Genomic DNA, 20,455 nt, shown 5'->3' on the forward strand with positions numbered 1-20,455 from the left:
AAGGATTTATATATTATTCTAATAAGTTAATCGCAATGGTGATTAAATATCCACTAATTATACAAATAAAATATAAGTATACGTTGGGTATGTTAAATAATAAATAAATCCATAGATATAATTCTTTAGAATCTCTAATCAGAGACAATATGGATAAGCTATAGTATATTATGCCTTATTTAAATCAAATATTAATAGTAATATATATTTGTAATACTTTTATAAAACTTATTTAAATCCCCTGAATGCCATAAAACATGTGTAACTGCAGTACATAAAATTATTCTTGTAAAAACTTACAAAATTTACCAATTACGAATTTTATTTTATTTACGAATTTACGTGTTTGTCTTATTAGAGTGCCCAGTAAACACGCGATGTGATCTTCTATAATATCGACATCGTTATTATAATGCGGTTATCGAATCTACGCCACAAGAGGATTTTAAACTTGCGTGCGCTTGTGTGTGTTACAATACACGCAAAGCTCGCATTGAGTTGTCTCACGAGACATAAACACGCGCTGTCGGGGGTAATGACATCCTTGAATTTCATGTGAGATACATGTCGTGCGCTGGTGTGTGTTAGCACACATGCAAAGCATAATCAATGACGTCACACGGCGCGAAGCAAACGGTTGTGTGCCGGTGTGTGTGACCATACAAAGAAAGCTTTACATCAGCGCGCCGTGGCCACTGGTGGAACCGACTGTTTCTTTGACGAAAGCTAACCGCGTACAAAATGGCGCAAAATGTCACGAATTTATCATGCATCAAGTTATATTTTCTTTAGTATAATAATTACATTCGTTTAGTTAAGCAACTTGTTTATGATAATTGTAGAAAAGTGTAGAAAAATGACACTGTAAGTATATCATATATTATTTATATAGATATGTAATTACTTCACGATTTTGAATTCCATTTAGTGCATTATATCCTGGGATGAAGAAACGTTATTTTATGTCGATTTCTTTAGATGACAAAGGAGGTAACCAAATAGCATATCTTACAAAATCTGAGGACAATAATAAGGATCGTTTATCAAGGTTAAAATAATTATTTTACTAAATTAAGACATTAACATATCCATGTGTTCGACATAACCTCACTTCTTAAATCTCTTAAATTAGTCGGTTGAGAAGCGGATCGAGAATGATTGTTTGAATATGTAAGTCACTACAAATATAATAGCTATACAAATATATATAAACAGCAAACACGTATGCCATGTTCATATTTATTTCAGAAGTCGTACAAAATTGGAATGAAACGATGAACAATATACAGATCTTTAGACAGGCTCAAATAATGTATGTTTAGGAGCAACTTGAAGATAATGGAGATTTATCTTCTTAATATGTAAGTTGATTCATATATAGTTGCTGTATATATATTATTTGGTAACAAATACATTATATTTATAATTGTTTTAGAAAACCTCTAAAATTGGGAACAGTATGTCATATATGCATGAACTTGATTGATGTATTGATGTATAATGAACTGAAGATATAATGAATTCAATCAGGTTAAAAAAATGTATCTGCAAAAGCGACTCGAAGACGATTTAGATTTGTCTCCTGAATATGTAAGTTGCTACACATATGGAGTGGTATATATATTATTAGATTCAATAAAACACATTATGTTTCAAATTGTTTTAGAAAACTTCCAAGAAGTACATCATATATGAATATCCTGTATCCTCGCATTTGATGTATTGAACTGGCGATAGAATGAAATCAGTCAGTGTTAAAAATGTATGTGTAAAAGCGACTTTAAGATGATGGAGATTTGTACACTGAACATGTAGGTAGCTACACATATGGTAGCTGTATATATATATATTATATTATATACAGTAAATCACATTATGTTTGAATTTGTTTTAGAAAACTTCCAAAATTTGGGGCAGTATGTCATATGTGCATAATCTGTATCCTGGCATTTGATGCAATGAACTGGCGATAGAATGAAATAATGAAAAATAGGCAGGCTGTTTGATGTATAAGGAAGTGGCGATAGAATACTTATGCAACACTTCACACTTCACGCCCCAAAAATAGAATTACGTTCATTAGATATACAACAATTTTCATTAAATATACTGTTATTAATATGTTAAGATTGAATAATTTGTAAAAAGTTTTCTAGTATAGTTCATGTTAAAATTTTATAATTTCAAAACTACAATTCTAATTTGTAATATTTAAATATTGTAAAATTTCTTATTATTCACGTAAATAAATGCTTATTCGTACAGAAAAGAATATTAATTGCATTACGTCATCACTTTCAGGTGCTACTACGTCATAACTGAGTCGCCATTTTGTATGACGTCATGACCGAATCGTTTTCATTCGCCAATGACGTCATGACTGGGGTGAACGCCTTACGTCAGACGGTCTTATCATAATAAACAAACATATGTGGGTCAACGTCGATTTTCATGTATCACGAACGCCACGTGCGCCAGAGACCGAACCTCGATAGTTGTTCGATAGTTACATAAATTTGCGGCCGTATCCATTAAATATCGAGGAAAATGAATATGGGAACCGCATGTCACACGACCTAAATAAAATATTGCCACGATGTTGTGGCCATATCGCATGTTTACTGGGTGTATACCACATTATATAATTATGATGCAATAAAATGATAACAAGCAATTAAATAAAAAATAAAATTCATTTTTCCTTGAAACTGTATTATGAAGAAAATACTTCTTTAATGTGTTCCGAATATATGTAACACACAAACAATGTAATTAACTTCCCATAGGGTAAGTTATAGTAATCACAAAAAAATCTAAAATGAAAATTTTTATATATCTTTACGTTTCACAGGTTTCTGAATAATTTGGCATACCTTAGAAAAAATGGATGTATGTGTGTTGGGATACAAATTTTCGTCGACAATTTCGGGAACACGGATGAAGCGATTTGAATAATTCAAGAAACATTCGATTCGTATTGATAAGGAGACGTGCTGATTAGTTTTTGGCAAAGGCAGGTCCGAAGATATGGCGCAAAAAGTGCCAAAAACGGTAACTCAGTTTTTAAGAGAACGGAGCGTCCGATTTGAATATTTTTAAAAACATTTTGCTTGTATTAACTAGATAAAGAACTGATCAAATTTTCATAAAGGCAGGGTTAGCGGTTTCGAAGATCTAGAAAAAAAAAGTGAAAAAAATGCCATCTGGCGGTCAAAAATGATCATTAGACATATGCACATCAAATTATCAGATATTTTATAGAGATTTTAACAATAAGTATAAATTTTGTTTACATTCCTATGGGTTCCGTACCAATACTTATCCGTTAGACGGCGGCGAGGCGCTTATCCGCTTCGATATTTCGGCTCTATGCAGTTAAAGCAGTACGATCGCTCTGAAAAAAAGTTCAAAATTTCCAAAATATTTCAAAATACACTTTTCTTCAAAAGGTCTTTTTTTCAAAAAAAGTAAACTTTTGTCAAAAATTTATAGTTACTCAAAAATATAATTTTTCAGAGTAAATTTTTTTCAAAAATGTCAATCTTAAAAAAATAATAATTTTTGGTACGGGAAGTTTCAGCAACTTGCCTTATTAATTTATTAATATGTTACCTTATATAACACATCACCAAGTCTTCACGATCTGGCGTGGCATATCTATTACCAGGCTGTGAGTTGCCCCAAAATAGTATATTAGTTCATGAAGATCTCTAAACTCAATAGAACTTTTTGTGACCCCTGCAGTAATCTGAAATCAGAAAATAACATTTTAATATATGGTAGCATATCTTTAGGATAAAGGCAGTATTTGAAATCAACCTAGTTCAAATTTTGCAGTGAGTCTGGCAACTTACTGGCAAGCGTAATTTTTCTCAACTACAGAATTTTCACAGGTCAGGATGATCAATCTCTCTTTAATTGTTTACCGCCATGTCAAGTTTGTCCATTGAGAAGATTAGATTTGATAATTGATTAGATTGGCATAAATTAGAAACAAAACTAGTAGCGCATGACATCGTGCTTTAATGCTGGAACTTTATTAGTAGAAAAAAATATAATTTTTAGAAAAGGCTTTTTTTTAAAAAAGCTTTAAATTTTTGAAAATACTTATATTGTTTAAAAAATTATATTTGATATATGGTTAGCGGTTCGGGAGCCGGAATTGAAATAGAAAATACCAACAAATTTACCAATAAATTTCGTTGACTAATCATCAGCTGCGTAACAAAGTTACAGAAAATTTCCTCTGCAATTCGCGGTCAAAAAGTTTAAATAAAAGTAAGAATATAAAATATGTAAGTAGACGACCATGCATTTAAGTAAAATTTATTTCCAACATTTACATATTTAAATAATTCTATGAAATATACAAGTTTATTTACCACATTGAATATGAGTTCGAATAGTTTCTGCCACATTTAAATATAAGTTATGAATCAAAGACATAGTAATTCTAAGTACCCAATATTCAGCATAAAAATGAACTATATTACTTTCAACAAAAAAATGAACTATATTAGATATATGTATTAGACACATTTTAATAGTCAATAAAAAAAAAATAAAAGCGGGATATTGGTCGTTTTTCTAACAGAATGTTTCGTTTTATTACTAAGATAAGAACAATTAATAATTAATCATTGCACTTACGCTAGTCAGTAATTTACTTATTATAATACTTAATGAAATACTAAGGAACACATATCCTCATGGTATTTCGTAATAATATATTCTCAACGAATTTGCAACAGCTAATTGTTTTATGAGTGTATTGATTGCTCTTACACAAAGGATTTTTTTTATATAAAGTTCTTCACAACCATTCGCGATGGAACACAATTAATTATGCGAACAAAAAAAAATTTTTAGGCGAAAATTTTACGGTAAGAATCGAAATTTGTCTGTGTTAAATTAATGGCAATGTTACAAATCAAATTTTGTAAAATACTTCTATTTAGTAAAAAAAATATATATATATATATATATATATATATATATATCGGCAAGGTATTGAGCGCATCATACAAATGTAACTATTGACTTATTTTGCTTGAAAAAGGTTTTTGGAATATTGTCAACCATCAGTCTGTCTGCAGAGTTTATTAGACTATTATCTGATACTCAAATGAGCTCAAAATATTTTTACACTACGAATTTCATTACAATCGTCATTTAGGGTTTGACAGTAATAATTACCTGTATGAGGCATAAGAAGTGTTTAAAATTCATACTTGTTTCTTGGCTTACATATATTAATTTTTCAGCAATGTGTTTCTTAGAAGTTTTAGTCCCCTGCATTATCTTTCCTTAGAGCATTAATGTTTGAAAACCCATAAAAAAGTAATAATAAAAATTGGAGGACAATATTTTAAGCAGTTGGAAGAAAAATCTCAAAAATAATGTCAACTAAAGCCTGATTCATTTCAGGATATGCTCACAATAAAAATTCAACTTTATAGTTTAACATTTACATATCTACATCACATACATTCTTATAACAGAAAATATGCATAATAAATTTGTACCGTTATATACACAGTTTATATTTGTATTACAAGTAATTTTCATCACATAAAAAATAAAGTTGTTTTAATAATCAACTAAGGGCTTAACTTTTGAACCTCTGTTTTGGCCATTATCACTATCGTCACTGCGTTTCTTCTTGCTACTACTACTGCTTCCGCTATAATCATCATTTCTTCGGCTATATCTTGAATCATCTCGATATGAGGATCTTGCTTCATCTCGATGAGACCTGAAGTCATCACGATAGGATCTTGAATCATCTCGATAAGATTTTGATTCATCTCTATTAGATCTATAATCATCTCTATGAGATTTACTATCTTTATAGTTTTCCTCATCCTTATAAGTCTTTGAGTCTTCATAGCGATCTTCACGTGCTGAATATTTTTTACTACCTTGAGAAATTGATTCATTCAAATCATTGTGACATCTAGTAACTACATCACTATATGAAGCTCTCGGAAGTTCATTTGTTACAGGTTGAGGAGATGCAGACCGCGATCGTGATTTAGAACGAGATTGACTTCTAGATTCATCTGAGGAATGTGAAGATTGATCGCTATTGTAACGGTGACGAATCGCTCTTTGCCTGAAACAGATGATTGCGATCGACATAAATTTCATGTTAAACGATATTTCATAAAACCTGCATGTGTTTTAACACCACAAAACATTATCCATGTAGGCTATCATTCAAAATTCTGTAACTTTTATATATCGATGGTTTTCTGACGCAACCTCGTTACTTGATTTTTTAAAGCACAATTTTAAAACTCTCTTATATACTTCAAATGAATGATTTTAACCTTGGAAATTAGTTCATATAATTCCTAGAAATATCAGGTAAGTTCCTCCCATCCAATTCCGCTTGATCAATTTTTGTTTATTTACTTTTTCATATTTGAAAAGTTGATCAGTTCCAAAATAAAATAATTGAACAAAATAATGGTGTACTCATAAGTAGAGGCTGAAAGTTCAAGAAAAGTTGTTACATTTTTTACTTGGCGTCAAGTATCTTAAAAAATTAATGAACTAGTGGGGTGGGTGGCATCGTGCCTTAAGGCAAATTGCTGGAACTTCCCGTACCGTAACGAAATGTTCGAGGAATACTGAATGTTTTCAAATAAATTATTATAAATATTGTAACATTGTCTAATATTCATAAGAATTATATAAACTGAATTGCAAAGTTGAAATTATTTGTTTAAAGTATATTAGAACTATAGTCAGAATTAAAAATAAAATCTGAATTATTTTCGATACATAAAAAATTAAAAAAAAAAAAAAAATTGAAACAAAAATTTTTTTTTCCAAAATCAATTATTTTGTTAAGACAAGCAGAAAGTTCTTTAAATCATTCAAATCGGACGCTTAGTTCTCTCAAAAACTGCCATTTTTTACATATTTAGCTCCGTATCTTCGAAATGGCTGGGCCTGTCTTTGCCAAAAACTAATAAACACTTCTCCCAAATCATTACTAATTGAATGTTTTTAGATCATTCAAATCGGATACTCCGTTCTCTCAAAAAGTCGATTTCTATTTTCTGCACTCTTTGCTCCGTATTTCCGAAACGGCTGGACCTGCCTTTGCCAAAAACTAATCAGCTCTTTTCCCTATCAATTGGAATCGAATGTTTTTTGAACCATTCAAATCGGTTGATCCGTGCGTCCGAAAACGTGACTGGAAATTTGTATCCATACATACATACATACACACACACACACATCCATTTTTTCTGAGGTATGCCAAAACGTTCCGAAACCTTCAAAACGACGAGAAATGTAAAAATTTTGAATTTCGATTTTCGGCCCATTACAATATCTTACCCTACGGGTGTACTCATAAGTAGAGTCTGAGAGTTCAAAAAAAGTTGTTACATTTTTTACTCTGTGTCAAGCATCTTAAAAAATTAATGAATAAATAGTGATTTATTGTTTGTAATATTATATTTGTCTTAAATAATTATCACAAGATAAAATATTCTCAAAATTAAAAAAAAGTAAAAAAGGTTTAAAAATTCATTATAAAACGTTTTTTGTCTTTCTTGAAAAGTAGTAGTTTTTGAGATACGAGGTTGCGTCAGAAAACCATCAATATGGATGATTTTTCCAAACAAAATAAAAAAAGTGATGTTATTACTCTAACTGTTATTTATGATTACAAAGTTTCTAAGAGATATCCTTTTGCTCAAAGAATTTGAATAAAAAGATGATAACACATAACTGAATATTACAAATCAGATTTGTAAACCGATAATAGTATTGAATGACCATGCATATTCAACGTTAACTATTTAGACAACCAAATTGATATGAACTGAGTAAAATATATTAGGATTAACAAACCTGCGTCTAATTTTTATAGCCATCTCTCTCATTTCTTCATCTCTTTCAATTTGTTGTTGTAAAACTCTTTCATTACGCTCTATTTCTGCCTTTTTATCAGCTTTCACTAGTTAGGAAAAAATTAAAAATAAAAACAAATCAATATATTGCAAATTCATAGACACTAAAATTAAGACATTTTTACAAAACGTACATGTTCGTGCCAACTGCGCCTGCATTTTCCTTTTAAGGCGCTCTTGAATGTTCAAAATTCCGCCACCTGAACTGGTCTGCTAAAATGATATACATTAAAATCATAAAAAGAATATAAATGTTTTTTATAATATAGAACAAAACTAATATAACGCTAGTTTAGAATTAAATAATGAATAATTTAGTTAATAGCGGTATATAGTGTACTGAGTATACTATACGGCAGTGTGCCACAAAAGGGTCCACTTCAAATAGAGTTTGTGAAGTAATTTTCAAAATTCCTACTAAAAAAATCTCAAATCTTTACTAATCTCTAGAAAGAGAAACTAATAATGAATAAAAAAAATTAATTAGTTAAATATCTAAACTTTGATTATAATGATTCCAATATTTGTATTATTTTACTTACTATACTATTTAATCATAAATACATTTGAATCATAAATGCTGGAACACTAAAAATAAATAAAAAAATGCATCCACATTTTATACAATAACGCATAATTTGGTGATAACGATTGATGAACATAAAATAGGACTTTATATACATCCAAGAGTGCAATGAAATTAACTTTGTTCTGTGTTTTGTAGAAAAATTAGCACTTCAATGTTTGTAATGATTATTACCATTCACATTATAGCACAATAATAAAAAAAAAAGTGCTGTGCTATTGTATAATTCAATTAATCATAACATTCATTATCACGGCACGAATTTTAAGTTCAATTAAAATACTTTAAGTCTCTAATTTAGAATATGTGATCTTTTAATTAAAATGTATTGCTAAATATTTTCATAATGGTTATGCAGCAACCTGATAAAAAATTAATGATATAATTAATGAATATAAATATTACAGTGATGACCCAACATAAACCCGACTTACGACTGTTTCAATATACAAGCAAAATTCGAGATACAAGCTTTGAGCCTTCAAGAGTTTTCTATAAAAACGTTAATGGCAAAATTAAAATATAATAATTTAAGTTAGTTATTTCAATTATATATTAATATTAATTGTACAATAACGATTAAAATTTAGACTGTACATTAATGATGCATGTACTGTTATATACGTTGAGTTCGCGTTTTTTGCTTTTTATAAATTTGCAAAATATTATTTACTTGTTTAATAATGGATAAAAACAAAACTTTGTACTGTATTGTACTGTACTGTACACTGCCAAGTAGGGAATGCAATACCGGTATACCGAATTACCGGTAAACCGCCCGATTTTACGGCGGTATTTTTACCGGTATTTATTCCAAAAATACCGGTATTTTCGGTAATTTTACATAAGCGCTATTTGATACATAATACCCTAATGTTTAAATTTCTCGGAACAAATTTATCTTTAAATTCCATAATCACATAAACAGCTATATCTTCACGTGCTTCTATAAGATAAACATATGTTAAATATTATCTCAACTCATCATTAATCTGAATATTTATTGCTTTCCAAAGGGCTTCATATCGTGTTACAATAAATAGAATAGGACTGATAGATAATTCTGTTTGTTTCATCTTTTGTAAATATGTAACGGCTTTTTAAGTGATATTTGTGCCAACATATTTTATATCATACTGCGTAATCTTTATTTTTTTCTAAATTTATACATAATAATTATGATCATTACTAAATATTTTTGCTTTTTATTACAAATATAAAATATTATTTTTCGACAACGTTTCGAAGTTTGAAAATACTATAGAAGCATCACATTGTTTTAAATAACAATACTCAACAATTATAGTAACTTATTATTTATCTCGACAAAGTATCCGATCTTAAAATAGTGTAGAAAAATTATTTTTTTTAAATATTGGAGATTATGCTAATTTAACACATCGGATACAGACAATACAGTTTATTATAATAATGTAATATGATCTTTTATGAGTTTTTGGTCTTTCTTACTAATAAGTTTGTTTTTGGTGAAAAGTACTCAATATACTTGATAGTGATAATGAATTAATTAAATTGCATATACTTTTGTTAAATTATTATTTAAAAAAATAAATTTATTGTTTTATTTTATTGTTTAGTTGAATATAGTTGTAGTTGTATATAATTTTTTTTTATATTTGTACTAGTAACTTTCAATTTTGTTTACGTTTGTTGAAGATAATAAAAATACCGGTAATTTACCGGTATTCCGGTTTTAAAATGAAAAATTACCGAAATACCGGTATTGAAATTTTCTATCGGTATTGCATTCCCTACTGCCAAGGATGTACGAGGATAACACATCAGAGATATGTACTGTGTGTAAATAGGAGTTGATGAAGGGTGTACTCCAGCTTTCTGAGCTCTAAATTATCTACAAAATCACCTCAAAAAAGTTGCAACAGTTCAAAATATCTAACAGAAACCACAGTGCCTGAACAAATTAATGGCATTTCAATGTGGTTACGGAACAAATTAAACTCGTATGTCGGGGTGCCACTTTACATGTAAAAGATTCAGAATGAAATACAAAATAAAAACCAAAACAATTAACAATATAAAAACGACGCCGCACTTACAGCGAAATTCTTATAGATGAGCACAGGCTGTTTAAATATTGGATTTTACATTAGATTTTAATAGAAACAGTCATTTAAGCATTTAAACAAGATTACGGAAAATTGAAATTAATAACATTTCAAGAAAGTTTGTTCAAAGTATTTTAATATTTGCATATGCTGACTGCCATGAATATTAGACTAATAAGATGAAGAATAAGTTAAAATGAAATTGAAAATGACGATGTATTGTTTTGTCACATTTGGCAATAAAATAAGATTCTTACTGACTTTGTTGGCGGCTTTGTTGATCGCATTAGGTTTAGTTTTACCAAACAAACCCGATACGCTAGTGCTTGTACCAGTATTGGTACTGCTTATGATCGGGTTTGCTATCAATAGGCTGCTAGATGTTGATTGAGCTGGAGTGCCAGAACTGTTGTTTGTTAAAGATTGAACATCTGTTGAAGCATTGCTATTTGTATGTCTGTAAATAAAATAAAATAATTGTAATTGATAATATTGTATATCAATTTTTAGTTTTTTTTTTTCTTAAGGGGGTTGTTCTTTTTTTGTTACAAAAAATGCAAGATATTTGTTTTCGTTTTTCTCGAAATGTATTTATCATAGAGACATGCGGTTTTTATTAAACAAAAATTACAAAGTCATAGAATATTACGTGATTATCTTCTTTTTTTTTGTGCCGTCATTTTTTAACCAGGGGGCGCCAAAGTCGGTCTTGCAAAATCGATCTCTTTTGCGGTGCCACAGATAAAACCGTTGCGCATCGCCCAAAACAAAAAAAAAAAAAAACTACGTTGAAGAAGAAGTTTGAATCCAGTCCCCCTACCAAAATTAAAGAAAAAAAGCAAGCAGGGAGAATATGGCAGCTATTTGAAAAAACAAGTATCAAAAAAGGCCTTTTTTTGGGGGCGAGAAGCTTCGCAAAATTTTTTTGCGTAATGTTATCAAGTTGTTTGAGGTAGGGGGACTAGGTATTGCAGTGGTGAACAAATTAAAAAAAATGCAAGTCGATCCGACTTGTAGTTTTTTTTTAATTTGTGGCACCGCATTGAAAAAAGTCAATTTGAGAAAAACGTATTTAAAGTTTTTAATATAATGTACTAAATACACCATTTAATTTAATGTACTAAATACACCATGGTATTCAAAGATGCTGACACATTAAAAAGGTCATGTGCATGAGGTATTATAATGAAAAAGAGGCAGCTGGCATACAATAGCTCGCGGAGCGATAAAAAAACGCTTTCAGAGGATCATACATATGGAGATAAATATATCTATAACTTCGTCAAAAAAATATATATTGAGATGATTTTTTTTTAAATAATTCTAAGGTTTTTAGCTTTCATAATATCAAAAAATTTCAAAACCAAAACGAAGAAAAATAAAAAAAGAACAACCCCCTTAAACAATGTTTTCCTTAATACAAAGCATAATTTATTATTGACATTTATAGTATAATAAAAAAAAAATGATCATACTCACATATCAGGATTTTCTCTTGTCCTATTGTCACTATCATCACTATCTGATAAACTCAGTTCAGAAGAACTCTCATCGCCCTTTTTCCTTCCATAATATTTTTTTATTGGTGGTCCAGCCACAGGTGAATGTACATCATTTGCACTTGAATTGTCTTTCGAATTATCATTGTCATTATCTTTAGAAACAGTTGGGGATAGTTTCTTTGTCAGGCTCTTGTGGGAAGATCTAGAGCTGCTTGAAGAGTCAGAGTAGGTAGAACGAGATCTAGATCTGCAAAACATTGTATTGCACATGAATATAAATTTGTAATCAACATTATTTCATCATATTTGTCAGCAGTATCTGTTTAAGGTTGTAATATAAGCAAATTGCAGAATAAAGTTGACTAAAAAATAAAGCTATTGAGAAACTGTATATCAATATTAATCAGTAGTAAATATATCATTAATTATTATATATACTTAGATCTTAAATATAAAGAAATTTAAAAAAATAGGCCTTTACTTTTACATACCTTTTTCTGGATCTCGATCTTCTTGATCTCGACCTAGAACGTCTCCTACTACTCAATTTGAGAGAACGGTTGGAATTATGGTAGCGGCTAGAACGAGTTTTTGACCGCGATCTTGTTCTCGATCTACGTCTTCTATGTGATGAATATGGGGAACGAGATCGTTGTCTATAACTGCGTGGTTTAGAATATGACCTAAATATGATTTGAAAACTATAATCAAAAACTATAAAAATATATATTAACTAAAAAATGAAGGCATAATATGCAATAAACTAAAATATTTGCTATTGATTGATAACACCAAATCTAACAAATTCATGAAATGTAATATAACTCAATTATGCATATTGATTTATTCACAAACCTGCTTCGCCTATGTCCATTACGTGATCGACTTCTTGATCTTGACCTACTTGACCTAGTCCCTCTTCGAGATCTACTCCTACTTCGGCGCCTTCGAACGGAACTACTCTTTAATTTATCAGCATATGTAGATTTTTTTCTTAAACTACTGGTGCTTCCTTTCTCTAAAATACTTCCAGAACTTTTATTTGAAATTTGTTTTCCTGTTTCTTCTTCCCCTCCAAAAGAAGTTATATATGTTATTTGACCCAATGAAGATGGTGATGGTGATCGGGATACAGATTTTTCTACTTTTGGACCTTCCTCTGGGGCTTTTTCAACAGCAAAACTGAATGATGTGAAATGATGGTCTAGGAGTCGCTTTTCCCTATTTATTAGAAATATTTTCTTCAGGTTCAGTCAAGAAAGGGATAATGTGCACATAAGAAACATTTTTAATATATATAAAGCGAGAGGTTTTTCTTCAGATGGTGAAATAATATGATAAAATTGTTTCTTGGGCAACCATTCAGTAATTAAAAACAGTTTTATTGAAGGAAAATGTTTTTATTGTTTAAAGTTTGTATGGAAAGAGCATGAAAAAAATTTTGAAAATTTAAAAAAATAGTTTTAGGTATAACTTAGCGATAAATGAATGAGTTTTAATCATTCATTTGTTCGCTAAATTACATGTAAAAAAACATTTTTAAATTTTTGAAAATTTTTTCATACAAAACTTTAATTAAATTGCGCTTTATCTGAATGTTAATATTAAGAGCTAAAACTTTCAGAGAATTGTTTTTTATCTATTTGGAACCATTTGAGCCCCTGGGAGCAAGGAAATTCGAAAATGACCATTTTAAGGACCACCCTAATATGTATACACACATACATATACATAATATATATAACTCCTCTTTGAAGCAGAGTAATATCATAACTTACAACAACAAAATCCAGATATATAGTTATACTCACGTAGAATACAATTAAAGAGACAAAAAATCATACATAGAAATAAATAGTATATCATACTTATGCTGACGCCTTTCTCGTCTACTTTTCCTGCCACTGTACATAGCCTTTTCCTGTTCCTCCTCTCTAGCTATTCTTAAAGATTCGGCTTCATCAGCATCTTTAGTCAAAAATGAATAAAAGTCATTATCTGCCATTCCATATGCTTGTGCCGCAATATTCATTTCATTTGCCTATAAAATATTAAGTAGATAATTAATATTAATAGCATTTCATTATTTATAATTTTATTTCCTTCTAGATGCAATAGAACTAATATGATAAAAAACTACAATTATCATTCTAACATCACATGGGGCTCAGAATTATTATATTCACCTCTTAATCACTGTATCACATTTACGATATCATAACATCATGATTATTCAATGTTAATATTAAATTTACATCATTATCAAATGACATGCAAAATGTTATATTTTTTTACAAAGTTAGCGTAGTTGAAAACACTCACAAATTTTAATGTTTAAATTAGATCTAATATTGAATAATTAATATGTAAATTATTTCTAGTTACCTGAGCTAATCCCACTTTTGTGATATCAATACTAACATCCATATCAATTTCCACTTCAGAATCTGAACTATCCGAATTTCCATCTTTATCAGTTTTTTCAGACTTTCCAGGTATGACTGAGAACAAAACATAACCAATGATTTAATTGTTCTTGAAATATCACCTACATTTTCAATTTATAAAAAACAACTTATAAATATACCTTCAGTATTCTCATAGTTATATCCAATAGCTGCTCCAGTATTGCTGCTACTTTTCTTTTTTTTATTCGATTCTTCAGGGGTTATTCCAAATTGCTCTTCATAAGCCAACTGCTGCAAAAACTTTTCTTCCCGAATTCCTGTAAAAAGTAATCAAAGAATTACATAAACTTTAATGAATTAAAAAAATTCATGTCTGTTTACCTGAAAGTCCAGTATTATGAAAAATAGATATAATTTTTTTTTATTAAAATTCTTAAGAAAGAGGCAAAGCCAAAAAGTATCTAATTCATATTCAATATTGAATACAAAATAAGCATTAATATTATATTAAAAACTATTAAATAAATATTATTGTTTAGTTACTTTTATCACCAACTGTATTAATCTAGACTTTTTTAAATTGGATGAGTGATGTTCCTTAATAGTTTGTTGTATATTTATAGGTTTTATTTATTTATCAATTTTGCAAGCCGTCAGTATGATGAAATTATAATAAGGCTCATGTCAATATTTAAAAAATTTATTATAACTTAACTATTTTATTATTTATTCATTTATTATTTAATTTATTTACTATAAACTTATTTATATTTAGTTAATTTTAATTATTTTTAAATATAAATAGTTTGTTTCATGAAGATTAGTATTTATATATTGCAAGTATTTTTTAACAATTTAATAAGCATTAAGGTTATGAGAATACCAATAAATAATTAAATATTGCAGTATAAAAATAAAAAGAAATTACCAAGAAATGTATTCTGAGCCAATATCCGATAACTCTCATAATTACAGTGCCTTTCTTCAGGTGTTAAATCTTCTTTATAACAAGGAATGGTATCAGGAATATAATCCAAATGTGCACGAACATCAAAACGATCAATCATGTTGTCTAAATTATTCTGCCATGGCATCCTAAACCAAAAATTATGTTAAATTTACACATGTATTTTTTATAGAACAAAAAAAATAGATTATATTCATAATATATTTACATATACAATATGGGTGTAAATTTATAGGGCTGTATGTGCAAAAGAAATAAGTTTTAACCAACTTTTTATGAATATATTTACTTAAAAATAGTAAAATGATATTATAACACTAAACTTAATCAAATTTGATTTTAAATGATAACAGTCAATCAATTTTGATTCAAAATGTCAATACTTAATGTTAATGTTAATACTTCTGCAAAAATTTCACTCCTATGATATTATCGTTGTGAAAAACTATTAGTATTAGAGTTTATAAATGTATCATCTCCATAAATACATTATAAAGTCGAAAGTTGGTTGTTTAAATGAAATTGATATGTTTAATTTAGTTATGAAAAAACGTTATGCCATACATATTAGCAGGACTATCTCCAGCAATTGCAACAGCCGGGTCTAAATGGATTTTGCATTGTCTCCCATGAATCTGCAGAAATTGTGTAGGATCTGCTTTCTGTAAATTATTAATTGAACTTTCAGTTTCATTTTATAAAAATAGTTTAAAGTTCGGCATGAATTACCGAATATTTCTCAAATTATATTTAACTTACGATAGTTTCAAAGAAATCTCTTCTCCTTTCAGCACGTCGCTGATAATCAACGAGCATACCCCGTATCTTCTTTTCCTGTCTCCGGGCTTCGTGCCACATTTTGTATTAAGTATATATACAATATTTACAATAAATCACTAATTGACATCCACATATTAATCAATTATTTATAAAATGTCAAAAACGCGAAAATGCCGATACGCTGATATCTGAATGTTTAAAATAGTGTTGCCAGTTGCTATATAATGTTCCAGACATCAAATATTAGGGTAACACACGCATGGGGTTGGCAGGTTGGCACTCCTACCGAGGGAGCCCAAATTGCGTAGACAATTTAATTTAATTTAGTTTTTGTTGTAATTTAGTTCTCTCAGAAACTGCCATTGTTTGTACAATTAGCTTGGTATCTCTAAGATGGCTAAACTTGCCCTTGCCAAAAACTGAACACAACTTCTCCCAATTATTATAAATTGCATGTTTTTTGAATATTCAATTCGGATACTCCGTTCTCTCAAAACCCGAATTTCTACTTTTTGCACTCTTTGCTCCGTATCTCCGTAACGGCTGACCTGCCTTTCCAAAAACTAATCAGCTCTTTTCCCTATTAATAGGAACGAATGTTTTTTGAACCATTCATATCGGTCGATCCGTGCGCCCGAAAACGTAGACAAAAAAGCGCGGACATACAAAACATACACACACATCCATTTTTTCTGAGGACCTTCAAAATGTATAAAGATATGCAAAAAATTTCATTTTCGATTTTCATTAATTTGCTGGCGAGTAACATGCGTTTGCAGCGCCATCGAGTCTGTGACACTTCCCTAGCTCTCTGAACGTAATTCTGAAAACATAGATAAAAGTCAGTGTAAATAAAGTTGAACTTATTTACAAATACAATGTCACACGCCCTTTTCTATAAATTATAAATTAATTAGTGACTCACGTATCAAATACTAATTCATATTAATCTGTTCATTTATCTATTTAAATGAAAATATAGTATTACATGTGGTGTAATAATATTATACCATTATATATGATAATGTTTTTCTAACATTTTAATATACAGTATTATTATTATTATTATTATTTTGTGAATAACGGTTGCCCAAAATAAATTTTAAAGATGAATTATGGAAGAAAAACTCCTTCGACGTATAGGTCGAATCCTTCAGTTTATTCACATATGACTGGAAGGTACAGAATATTTTAAAAATATGTTAACCTAAAGCGTAAAGTAGAAAGTCTCCTAGAGTTATAATTAGATAATTTCATTTGATCGTAATGTTATGAAAGATATATAAAATATATGTTGTTATATTATTCTTTTAAAATTCTATAGAACATATTTTTTATATCTTCTTCTAATTTGCTTTGCATACATATTTGATATTTACATGAAGCAGACAGTTTTACCTTCAATAATTTATCATTTAGGTCATCGACTAATTTAAAATCGAGCAGGTCTATGCGCTCTGTCAAAATACCATGGTATCAGAAACCTATCCTGAAAGATGCCTTTCTTATTGATATTCAAAGAGGATCACTATGGATGAGCGGATTCTCAGTTGTAAGATAACAAAGAAATGCTAATAATAAATTACAAACTAATTAAATTATATATTTTTCTGCAGTTTTTAGCTCTATTTACAATGGCAACTGCTATGTTTGATATATATTGCTTAGCAATGGCAGTTCCAGGCAGCACGCATTATGGATATTATATAATTTCCTTCGAATTTGTCTATGTAGGGAGTGTTCATGGTAAGAATTCAAACTTATCAACAAACTTTTATACATTTATGTTAAGAAAGTTATTACAAAAAAATTACTGTGACTCTGACCTTTTCTAGTATAATTTGTAAGCTCTTTAGTCGCATCTAATTATTTGCTCCATAACCAAACATTAATTCTTTCAATATTGAGAATGTTTTATAACAAAAATTCATACAGGAACTTTTTTCTTTATTTTCTGTAAGATCAATATTTGCAAAATGCATGTAATTAATCATATACTAAATAATAAACCATAAGAGGTTAATTTATGTATGGTAGAGACTCATGCAATATTGTAATATATATGCGATTGTTATAAAACTATCTTGTAACATAGTACATTAATTTTATTTTTAGTTCGAAATGCATTAATAGTATTTGCATTATTTTCCCTGATTGGAGGATTTTGTGTTCTTGTGACAAGTGTAATGTTGATAGTAGCTCTTCGAAAGGTGAGAACTATTTTTTTTTATTTTAATGAAATAGTATTCAAATAAGGTAAAGGCATTTTAATAGAATAAACTTGCCCCATTTTACAATCCTAAAGAATGAACTTAAGAGCGTCATTTTAGATAAATAAAAGAACAATCAAAACAATATTCATTCAACAATAAAAATATGAAAATATGAAAATATGAAAATATGAAAATTTTCAAACTTTATAAAAAATGAATTGTATTTTATGTGTATGCACTAATAGCTTCCCTAATACTTTCATGTAATTATAATGCTCTTCTTATATTTATTATTGTAAAAAAAGATCTTAGTAATCAATATAATTAAACTCATTTCATATCTCAAATTAGCTAACGGATAATAAAAGGATTAATCAAAATTGGAAAAAGGTATTTTGGCATAAATATTGTATATTGTTAATTCAATGTGAAAGCTTAATGTGCATTATGAACATTTAGGATCAGAGTTTATTTATTCTATACAATCTAGCAAATTTTGCAGAATAGCTATTGTCAAAAATTATTTACTATGATATTCTATCATATATAAATCATAACATAGCTATATCAGGATTTAATTAATTAATTCCATCCCTAGATGTTGTTAACTGTTGCTTTAGTCTTGTATTATAAAGAAGCCCTTTTATTTTAAATTGATATTGTATTTGTATTTATTGTAGACAATTAAAGTTTTTAAACTTTACCAGTACTCTAATTGATGAACTCGAATTAAGGTTTGCAAAATAATTTGCAAGTACCTAAGCAAATATTTATTCATAGACATAATTTGCTTGATGTGATATATATATATATATATATATATATATATATATATAATTTTATTAAAATTGAAGGTAATCAAATTAATATAAAATTATTTGACAATATTTAAATGATCAAATAAAAATGAATATAATATTTGTATTCTATAATTTGGATTTATTATCTTTGCAGGAATATGAAAAAAAGATGCTGCCGTGGATATATGTATTTGCTGCATTTACACTATTCAGATTATTTGCATTTTTGTTTTTTGCAATTGTAAATGATTTGATATTTTCTTATAATATCCTAATTACTTTGTGCTGGTGCCTCTTTATCTTGATATCAATCTACGGATGGTTACTCATCTACTCATTGTATCTTGAATTATCTGATTTGACAAAGTTAGAGGATCTTGCACATTTAAGAGTGAGTTATAAATATTAATATAATAAAATATTTCTAATATAAATTATTTTGAATATCGTTGATTGCTTTTTCATAGAAAGTAGTATATAAAATTTATATTGATATTTGATTTTTATACAAAATGCGAAATTGGTTTTATTGTATATTTTGCCACGTACTCGATGCATTTTGATAAATAAATACATTCAACATTATACATTATTTCAGATGGGAACAATGGCTTCAATTAATGCATCAACAACGCATTCAGTAGCTGGTTCGAGACCTACAACACCTCATAGTACAGTTTCTACAATGCCAGTTGAATAAATATTAATTATTTTACATTTTTTACTGTTTCGGAATTCTACTTTTCAGATGGATGTAAGTATATTATACTTTTTAATATCCAACTATTAGTAATACAAACATTTACTTCCGTTCTCTATATATATTTAAGTTATTAAAAAGTAAATTTATAATGTTGTTAAAAATTAATAATGAAATATTACTATAAACTTTTCTATTTATTTGGCACAATATATAAGAGCCTATAAATTAGTACACTGCATCTTTAAATTCGGTTGAATTGTAGCTTGTAATATATTATTTCCTGTGCCTTACTACATTTTGATATACAAAACATTCGAATCATGAAAGATCATTCCATAAAAACCATAATGTATCAGTATTATCAAATAATAAATTTTTTAATAATTTTAACTACCACTGATTATATTTGATTGCTTTTTTGTACTGTACAGCAAATAATTTACAGTAAATATGTCAAAGAATTTAATGAAAGCAAAAA

The 20,455-nt window shown here is 28.6% G+C and overlaps 2 protein-coding genes and 2 long non-coding RNA genes across 5 annotated transcripts; 3 read left to right on the plus strand and 1 right to left on the minus strand.

Annotated features, from left to right (window-relative positions):
* Positions 1-652: 652 nt before the first annotated feature.
* Positions 653-1,463, plus strand: LOC113385311. The gene is made up of 4 exons (XR_003367986.1): positions 653-864; positions 929-1,170; positions 1,249-1,361; positions 1,436-1,463. It is a non-coding gene; the product is annotated as an uncharacterized LOC113385311 (long non-coding RNA).
* A 70-nt stretch (positions 1,464-1,533) lies between these two features.
* On the plus strand, positions 1,534-2,159 carry LOC113385310. The gene is made up of 3 exons (XR_003367985.1): positions 1,534-1,590; positions 1,667-1,811; positions 1,895-2,159. It is a non-coding gene; the product is annotated as an uncharacterized LOC113385310 (long non-coding RNA).
* Positions 2,160-5,007: 2,848 nt separating this feature from the next.
* On the minus strand, positions 5,008-16,432 carry LOC113384649 (CLK4-associating serine/arginine rich protein-like). 2 transcript variants are annotated; one of them, XM_026622397.1, is made up of 13 exons: positions 16,241-16,432; positions 16,046-16,143; positions 15,443-15,609; positions 14,694-14,831; positions 14,492-14,607; positions 13,975-14,147; positions 12,962-13,327; positions 12,598-12,789; positions 12,084-12,353; positions 10,866-11,061; positions 8,066-8,141; positions 7,873-7,978; positions 5,008-6,115 (listed from the first exon to the last, which is right to left on the minus strand). In XM_026622397.1, the coding sequence occupies exons 1-13, from the start codon at positions 16,337-16,339 to the stop codon at positions 5,590-5,592; spliced, it is 2,523 nt and encodes an 840-aa protein (XP_026478182.1). In that variant the 5' UTR covers positions 16,340-16,432; the 3' UTR covers positions 5,008-5,589. The 2 variants fall into 2 exon arrangements, with proteins under 2 accessions (XP_026478182.1, XP_026478181.1); XM_026622396.1 differs by having other exon boundaries at positions 8,066-8,144.
* A 911-nt stretch (positions 16,433-17,343) lies between these two features.
* Positions 17,344-20,019, plus strand: LOC113385414. The gene is made up of 6 exons (XM_026623262.1): positions 17,344-17,440; positions 17,681-17,813; positions 17,878-18,007; positions 18,377-18,471; positions 19,429-19,665; positions 19,873-20,019. Exons 1-6 carry the CDS (start codon positions 17,370-17,372, stop codon positions 19,972-19,974), a joined length of 768 nt encoding a protein of 255 aa, XP_026479047.1. The 5' UTR covers positions 17,344-17,369; the 3' UTR covers positions 19,975-20,019.
* Positions 20,020-20,455: the final 436 nt, after the last annotated feature.

This window comes from Ctenocephalides felis, unplaced genomic scaffold, assembly GCF_003426905.1.
Source record: "Ctenocephalides felis isolate EL2017-DRISC unplaced genomic scaffold, ASM342690v1 CF-g0.4_SCAFFOLD_03571, whole genome shotgun sequence".
NCBI lineage: Eukaryota > Metazoa > Arthropoda > Insecta > Siphonaptera > Pulicidae > Ctenocephalides > Ctenocephalides felis.